The sequence below is a fragment of the Hyperolius riggenbachi genome, chromosome 7, assembly GCF_040937935.1.
Source record: "Hyperolius riggenbachi isolate aHypRig1 chromosome 7, aHypRig1.pri, whole genome shotgun sequence".
Classification (NCBI taxonomy): Eukaryota; Metazoa; Chordata; class Amphibia; order Anura; family Hyperoliidae; genus Hyperolius; species Hyperolius riggenbachi.
The window spans coordinates 228,577,781-228,599,624 of NC_090652.1; the positions used below are offsets into that span (position 1 = coordinate 228,577,781).

The window sequence follows — 21,844 nt, forward strand, 5'->3', positions numbered from 1 at the left end:
CCAAAACAGTTGGCATTACCCAGAGCATGAGGACCCCAGAGGTCTTTTTTATTTTATTTTACTAAGTCAGGTTAAAAGTTAAAGTTACTGTAGAATAAAACTGGATGCTATGTATTCAGGGTGCAACAGCCTTAATACAAGTAATCATAAGGCTGATTCATAAAAGTATGATAATGCAAGGATACAGGTTTATCGTTGCATTTTTATGTTACTGCTTTTTAGAAAATAGTGGTAAGGCATCTGCGGCAAGTTGTACCTTTTCCTGTTGTCGTATCACTGCTCTTTTCAGACACAGACAGGAATAAGTTAATACTGGCTAAGATGTCCTGCATAAGTATTGCCATCTTAAAAATAACGATACCAGTGAAAGTCAGTCAGTCAGGGGGTGGACGTATTATCCGGTGCTACCTCCTGACAATTACCATAATTACTATCATGTCATCTCTGCCTAACCACTGACGTATCACCACAGGATGCAATAATGAAATGTAATTACTTTCTTTTACTGCAGTTTTCTGCAGCACATTTATTTTGTGTGTAATCAGTTAATTTGGGCGCGGGATGAAGCTGATTGTAACATTATCGATCCTCTACTACCCCTTCTCTTAACTATACTTTGACTTTACATACCTAGGCCTAATACTAACCCTTACTTCCACCTAACCCCCTACCCATGATTAACATTATCTACCCACCTATGCCTGACACTCACTGCCCACCACCCAGCTATGTCTATCACTAGCCTCCCCATACCTACCTCTGCTATGCAGACTCATCGCCAGCCACTCCCCAGAATCTGGCAGCATAATAGCCAAACTCCTCCACCGCTAACTAAGGACCTCTATTCACAACCGCTAATAGGCCACTGCTAACAGTGTCAGATTGCCAACCGCTACCTCGTATCTGCTGCTACCTTCACCGCTTTAACCATTAGCTGGAATTTGGCTATAAAACTTCAGCCCCCGGCACCCAAATGACCCTGTTGGTGCCGCCATAGCCGCCCAATTCTACTGTTTTCATCACAGATAGTTACAATGGTAATCACTGCTATAATTCTCATGCTACTGTAAATCAGCCCCTAAGTATACAACATTTTAATTTTAGAAAACAATAAATCATATAAACAAAAAAGGGGCAATTAACAAAATAATGTAAAGCAATAATGCTTTCCTGAGTTTAACATTTGATACACTCTCTGTTGTCGCCAGGGAGTTACGATGGACAGGATGAAGCTCTGCAGTCTGCATTACGTAGGAGGAAGGATCTGCTGCACAAACTGAGAGTGAGTACAATAAGACACAACACAGTGTTATCAGTGGATGTGAACGTGTTACAGAATTGTGTCGTTTTAGAAGAAATGCGCACATTGGCAGATAAAGTTGTATCTTTATTTTTGTGGGTTCATTTCCAGGAGCAACACCTTCTGGAAGAGATCGCTCGACCCCATACTTGGGAAGGAACACGAAGGAAAAGAATCAGTATAGAACCCATAGCAGCCCCAATGCCTATTTATCACACAGGACCGCCAGCAGAACCACCAGTGCGCTTTTATCCACCTCCTCCTGCTCCAGAACCACCCAGAATTATTCAGCAGCAGGTCTGTGCATCCTCTGTGGCAGGCAGCCAAGAAAGTGTATGGCATTACTACTCAATATAGAGATACACAATTAATCTTAATTCCCTTTTATCTTTTTTTTTTTAATCTATACTTTTCTATTTCCATCTTTATCCCTTTTCCTATTTGTGTATGCTTTCTTTTTCTCTTGTATACCATTTTCTTCTTCCAGCATTTTCATCTTTAAACTTCAGTTTTCTTTTGTAATTTTCACCTGTAAACTTCAATCTACTCAGTCATTCTATTTCATTCTTCTTCTGTTATTTTCGACTGTAAACTTCATTCTACTTCTGTCGCTTTCACCTGTAAACTTCATTCTTCTGCTTTCATTTTCATCTGTAAACTTATTTCTTACTTCTGTCATTTTCACCTGTAAACTTCATTCTTCTTCTGTCATTTTCATCTATTAACTTAATTCTTCTTCTGTCATTTTCATCTGTAAACTCATTACTTACTTCTGTCATTTTCATCTGTAAACTTCATTCTTTTTCTGTCATTTTCATCTGTAAATGTCATTCTACTTCTGTCATTTTCATCTATTAACTTAATTCTTCTTCTGTCATTTTCATCTGTAAACGTCATTTTATGTCTTTCATTTTCATCTGTAAACTTAATTTTACTCCTGTCATTTTAATCTGTAAACTTCATTCTACTTCTGTCTTTTTCATCTGTAATCTTCCTTCTTCTTCTTCTACCAATTTTATCTGTAAACTTCACTCTGCTTTTTTGGTCTTTATTTTCTTTTATCATTCTGCCTTCTGTTCTTTGTTTGTTCTATCATTTTGCTAGGAGATCACCATCTGTTGCCCCTCCCTGTCGTAATACTGATCTGAAGCCATGTCAGCGTTTATTTGAATTTTCCCCTGAAGCATCCTATTGTTTTTTCATGTTGGCCAATAGTCAATTCAGTAAGAAATAAGCCCCCTTCTGGCTGGAAATTCAATATCTCAATTTGCCTCTGAGTATACCTATTGATCTATTTATATTCCAGCTCATGGTTTCCACACCTTTACCCTGACCAGCTCTTGGTGTTTACACCTTTACCCTGACTTAGTGAATCACCCTCCTCATGACACATGAGGCCTGAGGCACAAACAATGGTAATATTGCTGATACTAACGCCAGCAGAATATCCCTTGTTGTGTAATTAGCCTGACCTGTAGTACAAGAGTGCTATTGCCAGCGGTTCGTGCCAGAGATTTGCGCATGGTTCCACTTTTCTGACCAGCCAGCAGCTGAACCCTTAGGGCTCATTCACACTGGGGTGCTTTTCATGAGCGTTTCAGAGCTTTGCTAATCGCGGATGATCAGCGAAGCGCTGTAACAATGTATCCCCATTGGACCAGTGCAGCATTTGCAATTTGTATAAATCACACATGCGCTGCATGGAGCATTTCATCCATGATGGAGATGCAATTTTCCTTCCCCCAAATGAGAATCACGAAATTGAATTGCCTAATAAATGCCACAAATTTGCTCATCAAAATCGCTCAGCGATTGTGAATGTGTTTTGCTATCAGAGTGTGAACCAGCCCTTGGAGAGATGTTGAACTCAAGGGTCGAGAACCTCACACATTTTTGGCACAGCTCAAATTAATTAAATCGGGCTGAATCAGGAAAGGTGTCGTTCACTAACACATTGCCCCTTTTCTCAGTTCATCCTAAACACTGGCATGAATATGGCCCTTGATGACTGGAGTTTGACATCCTTGCCTTAGAGGAAAGCAAGTTGTACTGCAGTTCCAAAACATATGGCCATGAAGGAGGTCTCCTGTCCAGCATTTAGCACCTATACGCTGTTTATATTCACTTACCACCCTGATTGCTATTAGAGTTTACCTTAAACATTTTTGGATATAATTGTGCTTAATGTATGACTAAAACCTTACTATTTTCTTTGAACAACTGCTCTATTTTGGCTGCAGATACCTGTGTTGATTAATCATATTCTCTACCTGTATCTATTTACAGCTACCCCAGCAACCAGCCACAATTATTCAGCAGCTACCTGCTCAGCAGCCACTAATCACTCAGATTCCTCCTCCACAAGCCTATCAGCCACCAAGATCAGGCAGCATTAAAGAAGGTAAGACAACATAACAATGTTTACTATATAGACTTTACTCAAAAACAGCAGCCACCCAAAAGTGCAAAATGACTATTTTTTTTTACCAAGACAATCAATATCATGTTATCATAGTTTGCTACTAAAATATTTTTTTTCCTTTATAAATTCAGTATACTGATTAAACAGTAGCCACCCCACGGGAGTACTCTTCCCATCCCAGGGGCGTAGATATTCGTCTATGGCTTCTGATGTGCGGCGCATGCGAACCTGCATTCGCCCCATGACCGACAGTTACAGGATAGATTGGTGAATGGGAACATATTACCATTCACTAATCTAAGTGCCGGATTTATGAAAAATCCCTGCTGCAACAAACATCAGAGATTATTCATTGAAAAACTGTAAGGCTAAGTTCACAGCAGGACATTGTAAAGTTGCAACCCAACATTACAATGCAACGCAAGCTGTGATTCATCTTTCTATACTTGATGGTGCCATCTAGTGGACAAAATTAATAATGTACTTGACTATTATTTTCATCTACAAAAAAATCCCCAAAAAAACATATAAATAAAACCCCGATTAACCCCTCACTGTCCGCACAGTTACTATAATAAAAAATAAATAAAACAAAAACAACACGACAGAATTTAAAAGTGAATACATTAAATTGTTATGTTAGTGACCTAATTTTTTTAAATATGGATGTCATAAGGGTATATTATTGTTATTTGTTGTTTTTTTTTACAAATAAGGGATTGCAATAATAAAAAAAAAAATGGAAAAAATACACCTTTACTTCCATATAAAATATTTTCACCATACATTGTACTATGGAAATAATTGAAATGTTGTAATAATTGGGCAAATAAGATGTGTGTTTTAATTACAGTAGCTCTTATTATTTTAAAACTAGGTAGAAACAAAGAAGAGAAGTCGGCACTTGCTGTAGCTTTTCATTTAATCCAAAGGTGGTGACACATCATACATAGCAGTGTATCAAAAAATAGACATACCATATGAAGAGGCCGTGCGGAGGTGGTGGGTGCTGGGCCAGGGAAGCCTTACGGCCGTTTCGCGCAGATTACGCGCTTCTACGGAGCCTCTGTAGAAGCGCGTAATCTGCGCGAAACGGCCGTAAGGCTTCCCTGGGCCAGCACCCACCACCTCCGCACGGCCTCTTCATATGGTATGTCTATTTTTTGATACACTGCTATGTATGATGTGTCACCACCTTTGGATTAAATGAAAAGCTACAGCAAGTGCCGACTTCTCTTCTTTGTTTCCACCATGCCATTTCTATATACATTCAAGCCAGAGCACGCTGTTTGAAAACCAAAGGGTAAGAAGGCTGTGCTTCCTGCCACCTCCCTCCTGCATGCAGAGAGAGTTGTAGTGCCGACTCTTTTCCTACATCCTTGCCTTTATGTACCTTATTTTAAAACTATATTGGCTGAAAACTGAGAAATATTGATTTTTTTTTAAATTCCCTTTAAAATCCATCCTATGCAATAAAATGCAAGTGTCCCTGCATCATCAACTGAATGGTTGTGTGTCCCTGGCTTTTTTGTACTGAGCATGTGCGCAGCCAGGGCAGTTAGGACACAGGGCCGGATCTGACAATTTGCTGTGTGTGGTTCACAGAGGTTCTCATTGCATTGTGGGAAATAAGAGCTTTTTCCAACTGCCAAGCAAGCAGCTCCCTGTGTGCATATACTTCAGACAGTGTTGGGGAACGAGCAAGTGGGACGCGTATGTGCGCGCATTGCGGGGGGTAGCAGCTGTGACCTAGTGCCCATTTTTTAACTGGCGGGCCTTTTTACTAGTATAAAATAAAAATACTCTTAGCAAAATGTACCACCCAAAGAAAGCCTAATTGGTGGTGAAAAACAACATATAGATCATTTTGGTGTGATGAGTAGTGATAAAGTTATTGGGGAATAAGAAGGAAGAATGCTGAAATGTGAAAATTGCTCTTGTCCATAAGGGGAAAAAAACCCCTAGTGGTGAAGTGGTTACCAATATACAAAAAAAAAAAAAAAAAGCGCCATGTTATCACTTGTTGCATCCAAATCACATTTTTGCTTTTGGATACCTTGTTTTGTGCTTTGAGGAAACCAGCTGCTAATACATTTTTAAAGGACAACTGACCCAAATGGCATATGTAGGCTGCCATATTTATTTCCTTTTGAATAATACCAGTTGCCTGGCATCCTGCTGAACATTCATGCATCAGCAGTGCCTGAATCACACACCTGAAACAAGCATGCAGTAAATGCAGTCAAACTTACCTACAACTGTATTGAGAAGTATATGGAGGCTGCCATATTTATTTCCTTTTAAACAATACTAGTTGCCTGGCAGCCCTGCTGATCTATTTGGCTGCAGTAGTGTCTGAATAACACCAGAAACAAGCATGAAGCTAATCTTGTCAGATCTGATAATAATGTCAGAAACATCTGATCTGCATGCTTGTTCACTGTCTATGACTAAAAGTATTAGAGGCAGAGGATCAAAAGGACAGCCAGGTAGGGTGCATTGTTTAAAAGGAGACAAATATGTCAGCCTCCATATCCCTTTTAGGTTAGTTGTCCTTTAAACATGCCTGAACTGTACACCAAATTGTACAAAATGAAATATATATCCTGGATCCGTCCGTATCTGGTTACAGATATCTTTCCCCAAGCAGAGGCATAACAACAAAGTATGGGTCTCCACAGCAAAGTTGTGATGGGACTTCCATTACTAGGTACACTTTTACATAGTGTTATGCAAAGAAGTGGAAACAGCAAAGTATAGTCTCACACATATAGTGTATAGCATGTGATCACAGAAATGTTTACCCTTTCTCCAGTACCCTGCACAGAGCCTACAGGAAAACTCTGCTGGACACTGCTTGTCCCCCAAATATAATGTTAAAAATACCTGTGGCTCTCCTGCGTTGTCTTTGATGTCACTTCCTGCAGAAAAGGTGCTGGGCCTGAAAGGCACTTCCTCTCTGTGCATCCATTGGTTCCTCCAGTCTACACACTGCAATCATCTCACATTTCTCCCCTTTTCCTCAAGTGTCTGTCATTGCAGAAATGCCTCCAAAAGGCCCAGCTGAGCCCCACTTTCAACTGCCAAATATTGGTGATACGGTATAGTGTTAATTATTTCTACTATGTGTCCTAACATAGTCGTAATCATTAACAAACGCCCCACCTGCTGCCCTGCTCAGATCTCCTGTGGGATCTGGGGTAGAACTCTGCCTCAGATGATTACAGTATGTAAAGAGTCATATACTCTTGAGCATATGGGAGGAGACATGTTCCAATCCAAGTCTGAGGAGAGCAGCAGGCCACATTAATTACCAGTATGTCACAGGGACGGATCAGGGGGGGGGGGGGGGGGGCAGGCGGGTCTCTTGCCCCAGACGCAGTTTGTTAAATTCTTAAAAAGGTGGCAAAATTTGGATGGGGAAATAAACACTTGGCAGTTGGCAGAATTGATAGGTGGACGCGGGAGCGTGACGCGACGGCTTATGTGTCGCTGTTAATGACGAGTGAGACTCGTCATTACCAGCAGGGAGATCTCTAGCTCCTCTGCGGCATTCCCCCTGTTCTATTCCCCCCCCACCCCCCCCCGTGTAAAGCAATCCCCCCCTTCTTCCTCTCCAAGGGTGGTGATTTACTGACACCCTCTTTGTTGCAATCCCCCCCTTCGTCCCCTCCAAGGGTGGCAATTTACTGACTCCCCGTTTGTTGCAATCCTCTCTTTCATCCACCTCCGAGGGTGGCAATTTACTAAACCTCCCCGTGTGTCGCCACCCCCCCCCCCCCCCCCGCAGCCATCCCCTGTTCGTTGTGATATTACATACCTAGCCTTCGATCCTGCGGATGGATGTCACACAAGCGCTGCAGCTCCGTCTTCCCTGCTTGGTGATGTCACTAAGCCACGTGTCTGTGTCTCGACAGAGAAGAAGGAGCTGCAGAGCTTGTGTGACATCCACAGGATCGAAGGCTCATTATGTATAGTTACACCGGGCAGGGGATGGCTGCGGGGGGGGGGGGGGGGGGGGGAGGGGGGGGTCGTCACATGGGGGAGTTCAGTAAATCACCACCCTCGAACAGTAGGGATCAGAGCATAGGCGCCAAAACCTGACCTTGCCCCAGGCGCAACTTGGTCTAGATCCGTCCCTGGTATGTCAACAAAGTGATGTATAATAGTTTAGTGGGCATTGTATAATTGGGGTCATCAAAAATAGCAAGGAGCAGAACTTGTATGGGAATTGCACTGTTTGAATTGATGCCCATGGTCATCTCGGTTATCCAGCTAGGCCTCTGTATTACAGGTTTTTTTTCAGAGGAGGCAGAAAAAAGCCCAGTGAATAGAGTCAACAGGAAGAAGTTGAGCTTCTTTTCTTGGTTCCTCGGCCTGACTCTCCTTTACTATGAAGTATTCTGTTTTTAATTATATATTTTATTGGAACCACTTTTCTGTCTGTCAGAACTGAGTGCTGAGGATTACTTTGTGTACAATACAGCAACTCTTGTAACAACATGCCCTCAGCAAGTACATCCACTGTACCTGTACTAAGCGCTGGTGGAATGTCAACTTATCTGCTGTGTGGTAACATGCGTGCTGAAGTGCATTGTGCACCACAATGCTGTACATGAGAACTGCACATTCAAACGATAGCTCTGTGTGGGTCTGTTCTTTTATGTTAGGTTAAAACACAATGCACAGCACTGCAAGAACCATAGTATAAATCATTCTTAAGAGAACATGGAAAATTTGTCACAGTCAAAATAAAGGTATTAGAAATTCTTGAGGTGACAGGCTTGTGGAAGGATTTCCAAGGGCTCCATCAAATGATTGGCAAAGTATGTTGCTGAGGAAGAAGTTTAACCTGACCAAACAGAGCACTTGGCTTTATATGCACTGACCACCATACACCCAGAATACTGATTGACTTGTTCTTTATAAAGCCAAGTTGAATGTTATGGCCAATGTAATGGTCACTGCAAGATCTAAGGAAACTATTGACTTTGATAACCCACAAGAAAACTATACTGATTTCATGGATTTTAGGTGGCACAATCTGGCCCTTTGTAGAGTGCTGAAACTAATGCTAGACAAGCACAAAATTGAGGACATTCCTTACAAATAGGTAATATCTGATCTATCTCATTGTGAACAAAGAACAGTAGAATAGTTATAATTGTGCACCCTTAGAGACCAATCATGTTCCCTCATGCTAAGTTACCCAACATATTGTTAACAAATAAGATACAATAAAATTAGTATGTATCACGGTGATGCCAAGTTGAGCGCCGCGTGGTGCCACCAGCTACAAAATATTAGTTTTGTTTACATTTATTTTCCTATGCACTACCTGGCACCCTTTCTCACTTGACCGCTCCCCTGTAAGTGCCTAAAAAGACCCCCCCACCTAATGCCTAATCCTCTAAGTGCCTAAAACTAACCTCCTAACATCAAACAACCACTAGTTGTATCCAATTATATCCAATCAGCTACAACCATTGATTCCTAAGTAGTGGCCGATTGGCTAATACCCGCATTGGGTGCTCAACTCACCACTTGGGCATCTATCAGACGACTGCTGATCCCAGCACCCAAATTACCTGATCCGCAAATCCTCTTATAGTAAACTTCAAGAGACCTGGCCAAGTAGTTTACTATATCTGATGTTTACTATATCAGGATTGATTACACTTTGTGTATTCATACAGGGATTTTTCAGACCTGGGGACTGAGTTTACTTTAGCCAGAAGTTTACTAAATCAGCATTTACTGTGACGAGATTCTACTGTATTCATACATGCACTAGATCAGGCCAGCTGAATGTACTGTACAGGAGATAGAAAATGAGTGGTACTGGAAATGTGCCAAGTACATGATGTGCCCTCCCCCCCCCCTCCAAGAAAAGGTTATTCTGCTGGCCACTTTGCACTTATATGGGGCTTGATTCACTAACCAGTGCTAACTTAGTTAGCACATGTTAAGGCTTTGCACATGCAAACTAGGGTGACTTTGTGTGCTAAGTCTCCTTAGTACGTGAAGGCATTGCTTAACACGCTAGTTTGCACGCGAAGCGTAAACTCTTATGCACATATTGGCGCGTGAAGAGGCAGTCTGCACGTGCTAAGGGGCTTTTCACTGGCGTGCTAGCACTTAGCACGCTTTGGTGAATCAAGCCCATAGTCTTTACTATTCAATTCTATTTTAATTATAGAGCCATATCAGTTATAGATTACCAGGACAAACTCTATGCAGGATTTCTCACACTGAATAATTTTGCACATTAAAACATTGACAATAAAAAAATATTCAGCTTGTCTTTGGAGCAGTTGCTAGTTTTTACCTGTTGGGTTTTTTTGTAGACATGGTTGAGATGATGCTTATGCAGAATGCCCAGATGCACCAGATCATTATGCAGAACATGATGCTGAAAGCACTGCCCCCTATGGCATTGTCACCGACTACTGGGAATGCACCCCCCGCTCAACCTCAGTCCCAACAGGTAAGCTTCTGGCTGGCTTAACAGTCTGATTACATACATTGATACTTTTTAATACTTTAGTTAACTGCTATCTTTTGTGTAGAATTAGGCAGAGCTTGACAAAGCCTATTTAGCTCTGTTGGGTACAGGGACACAGAGGTGCCAAAATAGGATAAAACACACTAAAAAAAAGTTTAAAAAGAGAGGTAGTGGTAGACTTAACTTCCCAAAGATGACTCAATTTTGTTAGATAAAAAGAGCTTTACTATGTACTTCTACTCCACTGAATTATATAATAAAGTTATTTTTATGTGACAAAATCGAGTCATCTATAGGGAGGTAAGTCCACCATAACTTCCCTTTTTAAAATGTTTTTAGTGTATTTTACGCTATTTTGGTGGAGAGTAACTTTTTACCTGATTGGGGTCAGGTTCAAATTCCCCACCTGCCTGAACAGTGGTTGCCTTGGCGGTAACCTTTCTTTGTGAGTATTATGTCACTTCTTTAACATTATCGGAACATACTACACTATTGCGAGCTCTCGATTTTCCCTTTTGTCTTCCCACAAGGGTTTGGTGGGTGTATAGGGGTCCTACCTGAAATCTTCTGTATACTCCTGTTTTAATCTCCTCTCTTTTCTAAGGGATCCCAGTACAAGCAGGGGGAAACTAAAGCAGCAGCCTCGCCTAGGGTCTCATTTCTTGTTAAATCTATTTTTATTGAAATTTTTGTCAGGCAGATAATACAAGTATTCTTTTCACTTATACAGACACTTCAGAACAAATTATATAACAGGTTTGCATATGTATGGTATATCTTGCAAGTATCATTTAAGGGTCTTCGAAGAAGATGATAGTATACTCCTTATGCAATAGAACATACCCATGCTGTATAATTATAAGAAATGGGAATTGCATACTAAGGAGTAATGTATCTTAAGTATTTTCTACTTGCAGGTAGGAAAGACCTGTATTCTGCTGAGGAGGGGGGGGGAGGGAGTGGGGGATGGGGAGGGGAAAGAGGGAGGGGTGGTGGTGAGGGAAAGGAGTGGTGCATTTGGAAAGGGGAGGGGGGGGGATAGGGCTGCATTCAGGGGGGGAGGAGAGGGATTGAGGGTAGAGGTTCTAACCCCTTTTCTGTTGCTGAGGAAAAAGACATATATATAGTAATTGCATTGGAATTAGTCTGATACCAATACCCTAATACAGATTCTCAACATATTATATGAACATTTATAAGCTACTGGTGTTTACGGACTTGATTGGACAAATGATCAATGGAAGAGTTTTCCCTTAATTATTATATCATGTCTAGGTAGGACTGGGACACCCTATAGTCTGTCCAGACAGACCAAGTTGAGGTGAAGGAGCTCGGTCTTTCTGGATTTGGTTCAGTTAACTCATCCATCCTCATTAATTCATTCATAGCTTCATGCCAGTTTTGTATGGGGGGTGAGGTAGGAGTTTTCCAGGCCCTGGCAATGGCTGTCCTTGCGACTGTCAGACAATGTTTGAGTATACCTTTTTTAATTTTGGGGATAGAGCCTGGGAGAAGAGAGAAGATGGCTATTTCAGGGACACAATCAATCTCAGTCAGCATCATAGCTTTGTATATGTTGAATATTTTCTCCCAAAAAGAATGTATTAAGGGGCATTCCCACCAGATATGAAATGGGGAACCAGTTTCTTTGCCACATCTCCAGCAAAGGTCTGAGGTTTCAGGAAACATTTGTTTTAATCTTGTAGGACATCTATACCATAGTGCTATAATTTTATAGTTCCGTTCTTGTAAAACATTGCATATCGAGAGGGAGTGTGTGAGTGAGAAGATTTTTTGCCATTTTTCTGGGGAGAAATGTTTACCTATGCCTGTTTCCCATAATTTGTATTTTATGCGGGGTCTACCTGGAGACCAAATAAATTTAGTTACCAGTGATTTTAGAGATTTAAAGAAGTCAATTGGGAGAGTAATTGGGATTGTTTGAAATTTATATAATAGCTTAGGGAGCGTGTCCATCTTAATGACATTGATTTTGCTTGTGAGCGAGAGGGGTAGGCCAGACCAGGATTTAAGCTGAGTTTGGATATCCTTAAGTAATGGAACAAAGTTGAGAAGGTAGAGTTTATTTAAGTCTTTCGGAACCCGAACTCCTAAGTATTGTATGGCCAAGTCTTGCCATCTAAATTGGAAGGAGGAACCTAGTACCTCTTTAGTATGTGGATGAAGAGAGATGTCTAGGGCTTCAGTTTTTGAAAGGTTTACTTTGAAGTTACTGAGTACCCCAAACTCCTGAAATTCTTTTAGGACAAGTGGGAAGGATATAGTTGGTTAAGTTATATATATTAATAAATCATCAGCGTATAGTGCTATTTTGTGGGTATCCTTTCCAATTGTTACTCCATGAATTCCAGTGTTCAGTCTTAGGGCGTTGGCCAGATGTTCCATTACTAACACATAAAGTAGAGGGGAGAGGGGGCAGCCCTGGCGGGTGCCGTTGCGTATCTGGAAAGGTTCGGATAATGTGTGATTTATTCTTATTTGGGCGGAGGGGTTCGTATAGAGGGCCATGATTTTATCAATGAAGGATGTACCCAGTCCTATTTGTGACAGGGTGGCCTGGAGGAACCTCCAGTCCACCCTGTCAAAAGCTTTCTCAGCGTCAACACTCAGTAGGCATGTAGGGATGGAATGAGATTGTACATATGAAATTAAGTTCAGTGTTTTAGTAGTGTTCATTCTGGATTCCCTTTTAGGAACAAATCCCACTTGATCCCCAGAAATTAACTTGGGAAGAAATTGTTGGAGGCGATTAGCTATCATTTTTGAATATAATTTCACGTCCACGTTGATGAGAGAAATTGGGCGGTAATTACCACATGAGGAGGGGTCTTTGCCCTGTTTGTGTATTACTGATATATGGGCTTCCAGTGCTTGTCTAGGGAATGGAGAAGATGGAGATATGTTATTACAGGATTCTAAGAATGGGGATGAGATATAGCGTTTGAATTGTTTATAAAATCTAGCCGTGAATCCATCTGGGCCTGGACATTTGCCTGTAGTGGTGTGTTTTAGGGCATGTGAGAATTCCTCTTCAGAAAATTTTTTCTCAAGTTCTAATTTCTCTGTTTCAGAGATAGTTGGTAGGGCTGTTTTCTTAATATAGGTGTGTAGTTTCTCAGAGACTTGTTACGGAGTAAGGCCTTTCAAATTATCAGGAATATTATATAAAGTATGGTAGAAGTCTCGGAAAGCTGCAGATATTAATTTGGGACTATGTGTAAAGGAGCCTTGTTTGGTGTGTATTGATCGAACATGGGTGTTGTTAGATCTAGGGTGTAGTTGAGATGCTAAAAGTTTACCGCATTTACCTCCGTGCTCAAAATATAGTCTTTTGGTCTTATCCCTTGCAATGAGAAATCGTTTGTCTATCAATAGCTTTAGTTGAGTTCTGCAGTTCGATAAAGAAACTGCAGTTTGTTCTGAGAGGTTTCGTTTATGGATAAGTTCCAGGTGTTTTATCTGAGTAAGGAGGTTTGCTATTAATGATTTATCCTCTTTTTTGATTCTGGACCCATGTTTAATGAATACACCCCTCAAGGTACATTTAAGGGCTTCCCATTTAATTGGGGCGGATGTGGTATCTCCTGAGTGGTCTTGTGTGAAATGGCCTATAGTAGACTGAATTTCATCAGCACATTGTGGATCTTTTAGTAGGCTTTCATTTAGTCTCCAAGACCATTGAGGGGCGATGGTATTGGGTAGCTGAAAGGACAAGAAGATGGGGGAATGGTCGGATAAAACTATAGAACCTATATCTACTGCTGGAAAAAGGTCTAGTATGGAAGCAGGAGCAAGGAGATAGTCCAGCCTTGAGTATGATTTGTTAGGATTGGAATAGTAGGTGTAATCTCTTGTGAGTGGATTTAGGATTCTCCATATGTCCAGGAGGCCTAGTTGGGCAATTTTCTTTTTGAAACAGTGCAAGGCCTTTATTGGAAGGGAGTGTCTTCCAGAGGATGTGTCTACCTTAGGGTCTAGTGAAAAATTTAAATCTCCTCCGAGTATAGTAGTTCCAGAAGCAAAGGATGTCACTCGGTTTATGAGATTAATAGCAAATGAGATCTGATTAGTATTTGGGAGTTATGTGTTTACCAAAGTATATATGTTTCCATGGAGAGATACTTTGGCCAAGACATATCTGCCGTTAGGGTCTACTTGGTGTTCTAAGATGGTAACTGGGAGTGATTTATGGAATGCTATGGAGACTCCTTTAGTTTTGGAGACTGGGTTAGTACTATGTATCCATAGGGGATAGTTCCCTCTGTCCATGACCGGGGTCTGCATGGATTTAAAGTGTGTCTCCTGTAGGAATAAGATCTGGGAATGGGATTTGTGCAGAAAATTCAGTATATTTGAACGTTTACTAGGTGAATTGAAGCCCTGAACAATATAGGAGCAAATTTTAATTCTAATGGGTGTGGCCATTGTGCCTGTTGAAGGGTGTATGGTATGATCTGGTAGTGGGGTTTCGACCTCTAGAACTGGGAATGGGGGGAGGGAAGGGGTAACAGGATAACCTGCATGCCTGGATAAGATTTCCCCAGGCTTGTGGGTAAATGTGGATAACCGTGGTGCGCCCAGATAGGATCATGAGCAAGCATTAACCTCTAGCGCAGTGGTTTAGTATATAAAGATATAATTTTGCTTGTGAACGAACAGCAATTAGGAACTGATATTTGAAACGATATCACATCATAACATTGAACTAACCCTATTCAAGCTTGTAACAGCAGAGAAAACATCAATTATGCTTAATAGGAATCTTAATGAGTTAGCCTGTATCTGACCTTTAGTATATTGAAAATGCATTGAGTAAGCTATAACAGTATGATATTAATGAAGCAAAGGGTTAGATGCAGCTATCATGCACAACAGATTTTAAGGATATAAGGTCAAGTAGGCTAAGTTAAACCAATAAGGGAGAAAATGTAGTGAGTCCATGAGTATGAACCAGAGCAAAAGGTTTTATGGACCCGTAGTAATGTTACGGTTTTTCTGTCTCCTTTGTCTTCGAGATTGAGTAGCTTGCCACTTCTCTTTACGAGGAGGGGGACTCAGCGGATTGGTAGAAAAGGGCCAGTCTGGGAGAGAGATTTTTGGAAGCTCTGTCAAGTCCAGGAAGTTAGGCAAGTCACCGACATTTTTGAAAATCGCTGTTTTGCCATTATGGGTCACAATGAGCTGGAAGGGGTATCCCCATTTGTATTTTATGTCTCGTTCTTTGAGGGCCTCGAGAAGTGGTTTTAGAGCCCGTCGCAAAATAAGGGTCTGCCTGGAGAGGTCTGGAAGTAGTTGGATGGTGTCTTCATTGAACAGAATGGAATCTTGTGTTCGGGCCGCATTCATGATGTCATCTTTTACTTTAAAAAAGTGGACTCGTACGATGATATCTCGTGGTCTGGTTAGATCAGTGCTTTTGGGACCTAAAGCTCTGTGGGCTCTGTCAATTTCTATCGGGTCAGATTTCTGCAGAAGCTGCTGGAAGATTTTCTGCGCTGCCTTTTCCACATCCTTAGACTCCACTGTCTCAGGGACACCTCTAATTCTTATATTATTTCGCCTGTTGCGATTCTACATGTCGTCCATGTGGTATATGAAATTTTGCTGTTGATCGGCTTGAGCTACAATAGCTTTTTGGTGAGTGTCCAGTCTGGCATTTATTTTATCAATAGACGTTTCAATTTCCTCAACTCTATGTCCAATATGCGATATTTCTGATTTGAGGGACTGTGTTTCTTTTTTGTAGGTGCTTTCTAGTCTAGAAGTAAAGCGATTAAAGTCCTTAATGGTGGGGAGTGATCGGATATATTCCTTTAAGTCTGCCATATCGGATCGTCCTGAGCCTCTTGATGTTCTTGAGAAGTGATCTGAGCCGCTTTGAGAGCTGTCTGAGCGTCTGCTCCGAGATCCCCAGCTGTCATGTCTGCTGTGTTTGTATGCCCTCTTGCTGGCTGGTAGCGGGGCTTCTTCCTCTGAGAGAGATAGGCCGGGTGAAAGGGTGCCTCGTGATCTTGTCTGCTCATTATGTATTAAGTGAGGTGATGAGGGGCCTTGGTTACTGTTTTCAGCGTCTGTGTGGTCGTTTAGTATCGGGGGTGGGGTGCTGTTATCTCCCGTATTGGAGTGTGGCGATGGCGGTTGAGTGGAGCCGGGAGGGTCTGGTTTGTGGCCTACCTTATGAAGTAGCTTCTGGGAGCGGTGCTCCGGGTCCGATATCGGGGAGCCGGGGTTCCGGTGAGACCTCTCCCTCCCCTCCGGTAGACTGACTGTGCCTGGCGAGCGGCTTCTGTGGTCGTTTTCAGCAAAAGACTGTTGTGAGGCTGAGGGATGGGCGCCATGCTGCGACTCTTTCTGAGGATTGGGCGCTATCTTAGGGGCCTTGGATTTCCCGGTGCCAGGTTTTTGTTTGAATAACTCCGGGATTGTGCCTGCTTCAGCCGTCCGGAGGTCCTTGGCAGATGCATTCTGCTTTCACCTAGACATTCTGGTGATTTAAAAGGTTAGTTCGCTGTCCGTTCTGTCTTGTAGCACTGCGTAAAGCAGGAGCTCTCTAGGTTTAGCTGCTCATAGCTCCGTGGCTAACCACGCCCAAGGCCTCATTTCACCTTCATTCATCTGCCATTAGTTCTCGCTACTCTAGCCATGACAGATCACAAGGGTTTAGCAATAGCCATAGCAGCTGCTATCTGGCCCTGGAGAAGAGGGCCCAGTGTGTTCCTCCAACCTATGATTATGTCAAGTGACCATGGACCATGTGCAGTGTAGATTGCATGAGAATTTAAACTGCCTAGTTAGCTCATATCCATAGGGTAGGCTGTCATAGGCTGAAGCTTATGACAGCCAATCACACTGATTGGCTGGCGGGGGGAGGGAGGGTTTGAAAAAATAATAAAAAATAGGGAAATTTATTGATAAATAAAATAAATATTTGTAAAACAAATAAATAAACATTGGGGGAGCAATCACAGCCCACCAACAGAAATCTCAGTTGGTGGGCAGAAAAGGAGGGGGGGGGACACCACTTGTGTGCTGAGTTGTACAGCCCTGCAGCGAGGCCTTAAAGCTGCAGTGGCCTATTTTGTAAAAAATGGCCTGGTCACTAGGGGGGTTTAAACCCCGGGTCCACAAGTGGTTAAAGAAAATCTGTAATGAAAAAAAACCCCTCTCGGGGATACTTACCTTTGGGAGGGGGAAGCCTCTGGATCTTAACTAGGCTCCCCCCACCGTCCGGTGTCCAAGCAATCCAGTGCTGCAGCCCCCTGAACAACGATACTTATATACCGCGATCCTGCACAGGCGCACTAGCGGCTCTCCGTTTGGGTTAAGACTAAAAATAGCCGAACCCGATCGTATCCGCCTTACTGAGCAGGTGCGAGTCCTTTGCGCCCGCGCAGGATCACCACAAGCTGCAGAGGATGGGGAAGCCTCACTGGAACCCTAAAGCTTCCCCGTCCCGAGGTAAGTATCCCCCAGAGGGTTTTATTGTTACAGGGTCTCTTTAAAAACCAACAGTTGTGTGATACAAAATGGCTTTACCCTCTCACTAACAATGAACTACGAATGAAAGAGAACATTTTGGACATGGTCAATCATGTTTTGCAAAAAAAAATTCACACATCCTCTCAGGGCATGTAAACCTATAAGCACAACTGTAATGAGACTTTTTTCATTACACCTTTATCAAGACAGCCATACTTTTCCAAAAATTAGATTATGAATGCCCATTCTGTTTTTTATTCTAGGATTTTAACTATTCCAACCCTGTGGTACTTAAAGCAGAGAAGATGCGACCGGGCTCAGTGCACCACCATCACCACTACTCGCCTCCTGGGCTGCCTGCTGCTCCACCCACACTTCAGCCCACACTTGGCTACCCAATGTGGCCTCAGTTAATGCCTTCAAACACAATGGGACAAATGGGTGGAGGTCCTCATGCAGTGCATCACGTGACTGGCCCAACCTCAATGTTACCTGCAATGCATACGTAAGTCATCTAGATTATAAAGGACAATATATAGTGCCCCGAGTTATATCGCCAGTATAACATGATACATATCTAATCCTTCACATTATTAACATTTACTATCCTCATTTGGCATTTCCCTTACCTCTCTTCTCATAACATTTCCTTTTTCAAGTGTAGTAACGGATGGAATCTCCCCCAGAGTGCCGAGCGGTCTATGAGACCATGAAGTTGATATGGTAAGTGAAAAAATGAATGTAAAATCTCTTTAGCTTTAATAAAAAGAACCTATAGTTGGATAAATGTGGAGGGCACCATCATTTTTTTTTTATAAAATGTATTGAAAAGATTTGCATATATTGTTACAGCATAGAAAGAGGAAATTATACGTAAAAACTATGACAAAGTTCCCATGTTGAAGCAAGAGACCAATTGTTCATAAGTACATCATGACTAAATTAAGAATACACATATTAGGTACAGTAAACAATTATGGCGCAGATACCATGAATGAAGGTTTGATGGCCAGCATTCCAACACATTTAAAGGATACATAAGCCAAAAATAATAAATGCTGATCTACTTACATGGGACTTCCTCCAATCCCTTGAAGTCTCTGTGTCCCTCACCACAACTCCGCTGGAAGCCACTCTTCTGGGGTCCTCTCCGTAGTGGCTGACGACCCTGCGACACAGAGACTTCAGGGGGCTGGAGGAGGCCCCAGGTAAGTAGATCAGCATTTATTATAATTTAGCTTATACATACATTAAGTACGTATTGGGTTAATTCTTATGTTGGTATTCTAATTTTTTATAGGGAAGGGAGCAGTTGACTTTATTCTTCCAGTTGTCCAAGGTAGGGCAGATTTGTGACATCAACCTGAATGCAACACACTGTTTGGCCGTGAACAGAGTGTTAAAGGACGAAAAGCGCAATTTTAAATACACATAAAAACATACAAATAAGAAGTATGTTTCTACCAGAGTAAAATAAGCCATAAATTACTTTTCTCCTATGTTGCTGTCACTTGCAGTAGGTAATAAAAGTCTGAAGTTCTGTATTTAGACCAGTTTGGGACTAGCCCATCTCCTCATTGATGATTCTCAGGGTTTTATTTATTTTCAAAAGCACTTAGGCTCCCTGCACACTGCAAATCTGTTTTCCGATTCTGATTCCGATTCCGTTTCCGATTTTCAATTCTGATTTTCTTTGAATAAATTCAACAGAAAAACGGATCAGAAAACGCAGCATGCAGTAAAGATTAAAAATCTGAATCGGAATCGGATGTAAAAACCGATTAAAAAGCGGAATCTGAATCGGAAATGAATGCAGTGTGCAAGAGGCCTTCGTGAAAGAAAGTTGCACTATCCAACTGCCAAAAAAGTGTGTAGAGGGCAGGGAGGCTGGCCAGCATCTTTGTATAAATGCTTTTATAGGGAATGTCTTTATAAAGGCTGTGCTGAGAATTCCTCATGAAGAGATGGACTTGTCAAAACCTGTCAGTTCTGTCAGATTTCTACTACCTACTGTAAGCAAAGGGAACATAGGAGAAAAGTAATTTGTGCAACAGAAACCCATTTATTTGTATGTGTTTACATGTATTTTCCATTTTACAATTGTTCGTGATAGTGGTCCTTTAACAAAAAAAAAACTGTCAAATTTAAGAGTGCCCTCCTCTGTTATATTCAAGATGCAGGTTTTTATGTCCTGAGAGACAGGGGACCACATGACATTGTGCAGAATAGGCTACAACCTGTCTCCAGAAATCTGCAAGTGGGGAACTGAGGGCACCATCTTTACACGCTTTTTAAACTCCATTTGCACTTTTTTTATTAAAGGGACCATGAGCAGTGATTAAAAAATAAAATTGGGCCTCCTCCAGCTCCCCGTAGCCCGCAAGGTCCCTCGGTGTCCTCTGGGTCCCTACCGAAACTGCCAGCAGGACCACGGAGGGGACCCAGAGGACACAGAGGGACCTTGTGTGCTATGGTGGGCTGGAGGAAGCCCCAGGTAAGTCCCAATTTCATTTTTAATCACTGCTCAGGATCCCTTTAACCTCTACCTACATCCAACTAACCTCTGTAAATCCCATTTTCTAACTACCCCTCCCCCCATACTTACTTCTAACAACTTTGCGGTCATGTGACCCCACCTTCTGACAGAGGTCTACAATCCTCAGCACTCATAACCACTTAAGCTCCAGTCAGCTCTATCATCAATACTGCCCCTCTCACAACTCTCCTAGTAGCATCTCAGAAACTCCTACATTCTTCCCTCATCACCACTCCCCTCTGCCATGTCATTTGCAGAAGCTATGCTCCCCTTTCGGCAGAGGCAAAGAGGATGAGAGAGTGGCATGAGTACCAATCCCTCTCCCAGTAGTATTTGCAGGAGGTCAGTCGGCTTCCTGTGTACAATAATTGACAAATGCCCAGTAGAAGGCAGCTTGACATTATTGCTGGGGCCTTCAGGGAGCCCTTATGAGCATAAGGAGGAGATTTTGGGGGAGGAGCTTTATTTTAAGAATTCTGCAGCATTTTTGGAACACTAAGATCATCTATTTTGTTTGGCAGTTTTTTTTTACTGTGTGCCATGCATTGCTGCAAGTGTCAGCTGTGAGTGAAAGCGTTACTTTTGATTTGCTCTTCTTTATTGTGTCTTGTCCTTTTGTGCTGCTGTGAAGTATCCTGCAAATTTTTACTGTGTCCTCAGGGCAGAGCAGGATCATCCACCAGGCAACCTAGGCAGGTGCTTGGGGCCTAGTGGGTGTCAAGGGGCCCACCTGCCATCTCAGATTACCAAAAGGAGCACAAGGGGGCCCCAAAATCAACTACCTTGCCTAGGGCCCCGTTACATCATAATCCATTTCTGCCTCAGGGCAGGCCTTTTTGCCACTTCCTGTTATTAAAAACTATGGGAAATGGAAGAGACTGGTGAGCCTGTCCATCAAAGCTTCTCCTATAATTTTCTCCTCATAGTGCTGATTGCTTGAAGTGGTGAAATGTGGAAGCCATTTTAAAATATGTGGCTGGAGGATCTTCCATGCTGTCATGGTAGCAGGTGGAGGTTGGGTCACTAACAAAGAACAAAGGAAGAACAGTAGGAGCATCACTGTAGAAGTATTTTCTCCTTATGGGGGATTTCTCTTTACTGTCAATGGGATTTTAAGCTTCATATTAAATAAAGATAAAAGTATAATTCATGTTATTATGTTTTAAAATGTTTATATACCGTCTTGTAAAAACATTATAAGTAAAATGTATTTTTTCTTTCAGATGTGTTCCTGATGTGTCAGTTACCAGTAACTGCTATATACGCCATTCAGAAAAAAAGGCTTAAGTTTCACTTAGAACAACTTGATGTATACAGAAAATGACAGTGAGGCCTTATTCCCACAAAATGATAAGCCAGCTTTTATACTCAGGTGGTTCTGCCGACTACATACGGAAGACAGTGATCTTGTGTAAATTTTAGATAATAATTCTAGAAAATTGATGTACAGTTCAATTCTATGTATTTTATTTGCACTTATTACTACCCTGAAGTCTGGATTATGGACATCTGTAAACATTGTGATTTTACAAAATGTTTTTTAAAAATGAGCAGAGTTGTTGCTTTTTTATTTACTGGGCA

At 41.9% G+C, this 21,844-nt stretch overlaps 1 protein-coding gene across 2 annotated transcripts in view; it reads left to right on the forward strand.

Annotated features, from left to right (window-relative positions):
* LOC137524890 (uncharacterized protein C21orf58-like) overlaps positions 1 to 21,603 on the forward strand; it is a 59,666-nt gene extending 38,063 nt beyond the window's left edge. The window contains exons 4-10 of one of the 2 annotated variants that reach the window (XM_068245376.1): positions 1,209 to 1,282; positions 1,412 to 1,597; positions 3,587 to 3,701; positions 10,070 to 10,209; positions 17,991 to 18,232; positions 18,387 to 18,450; positions 21,487 to 21,603. In XM_068245376.1, coding sequence (XP_068101477.1) covers positions 1,209 to 1,282; positions 1,412 to 1,597; positions 3,587 to 3,701; positions 10,070 to 10,209; positions 17,991 to 18,232; positions 18,387 to 18,432 — 803 coding nt within the window. In that variant the 3' untranslated portion in view covers positions 18,433 to 18,450; positions 21,487 to 21,603. The remainder of the gene's footprint in view (positions 1 to 1,208; positions 1,283 to 1,411; positions 1,598 to 3,586; positions 3,702 to 10,069; positions 10,210 to 17,990; positions 18,233 to 18,386; positions 18,451 to 21,486) is intronic. The other variant, XM_068245375.1, reaches the window with a different exon arrangement.
* The last annotated feature ends 241 nt before the right edge of the window (positions 21,604 to 21,844 follow it).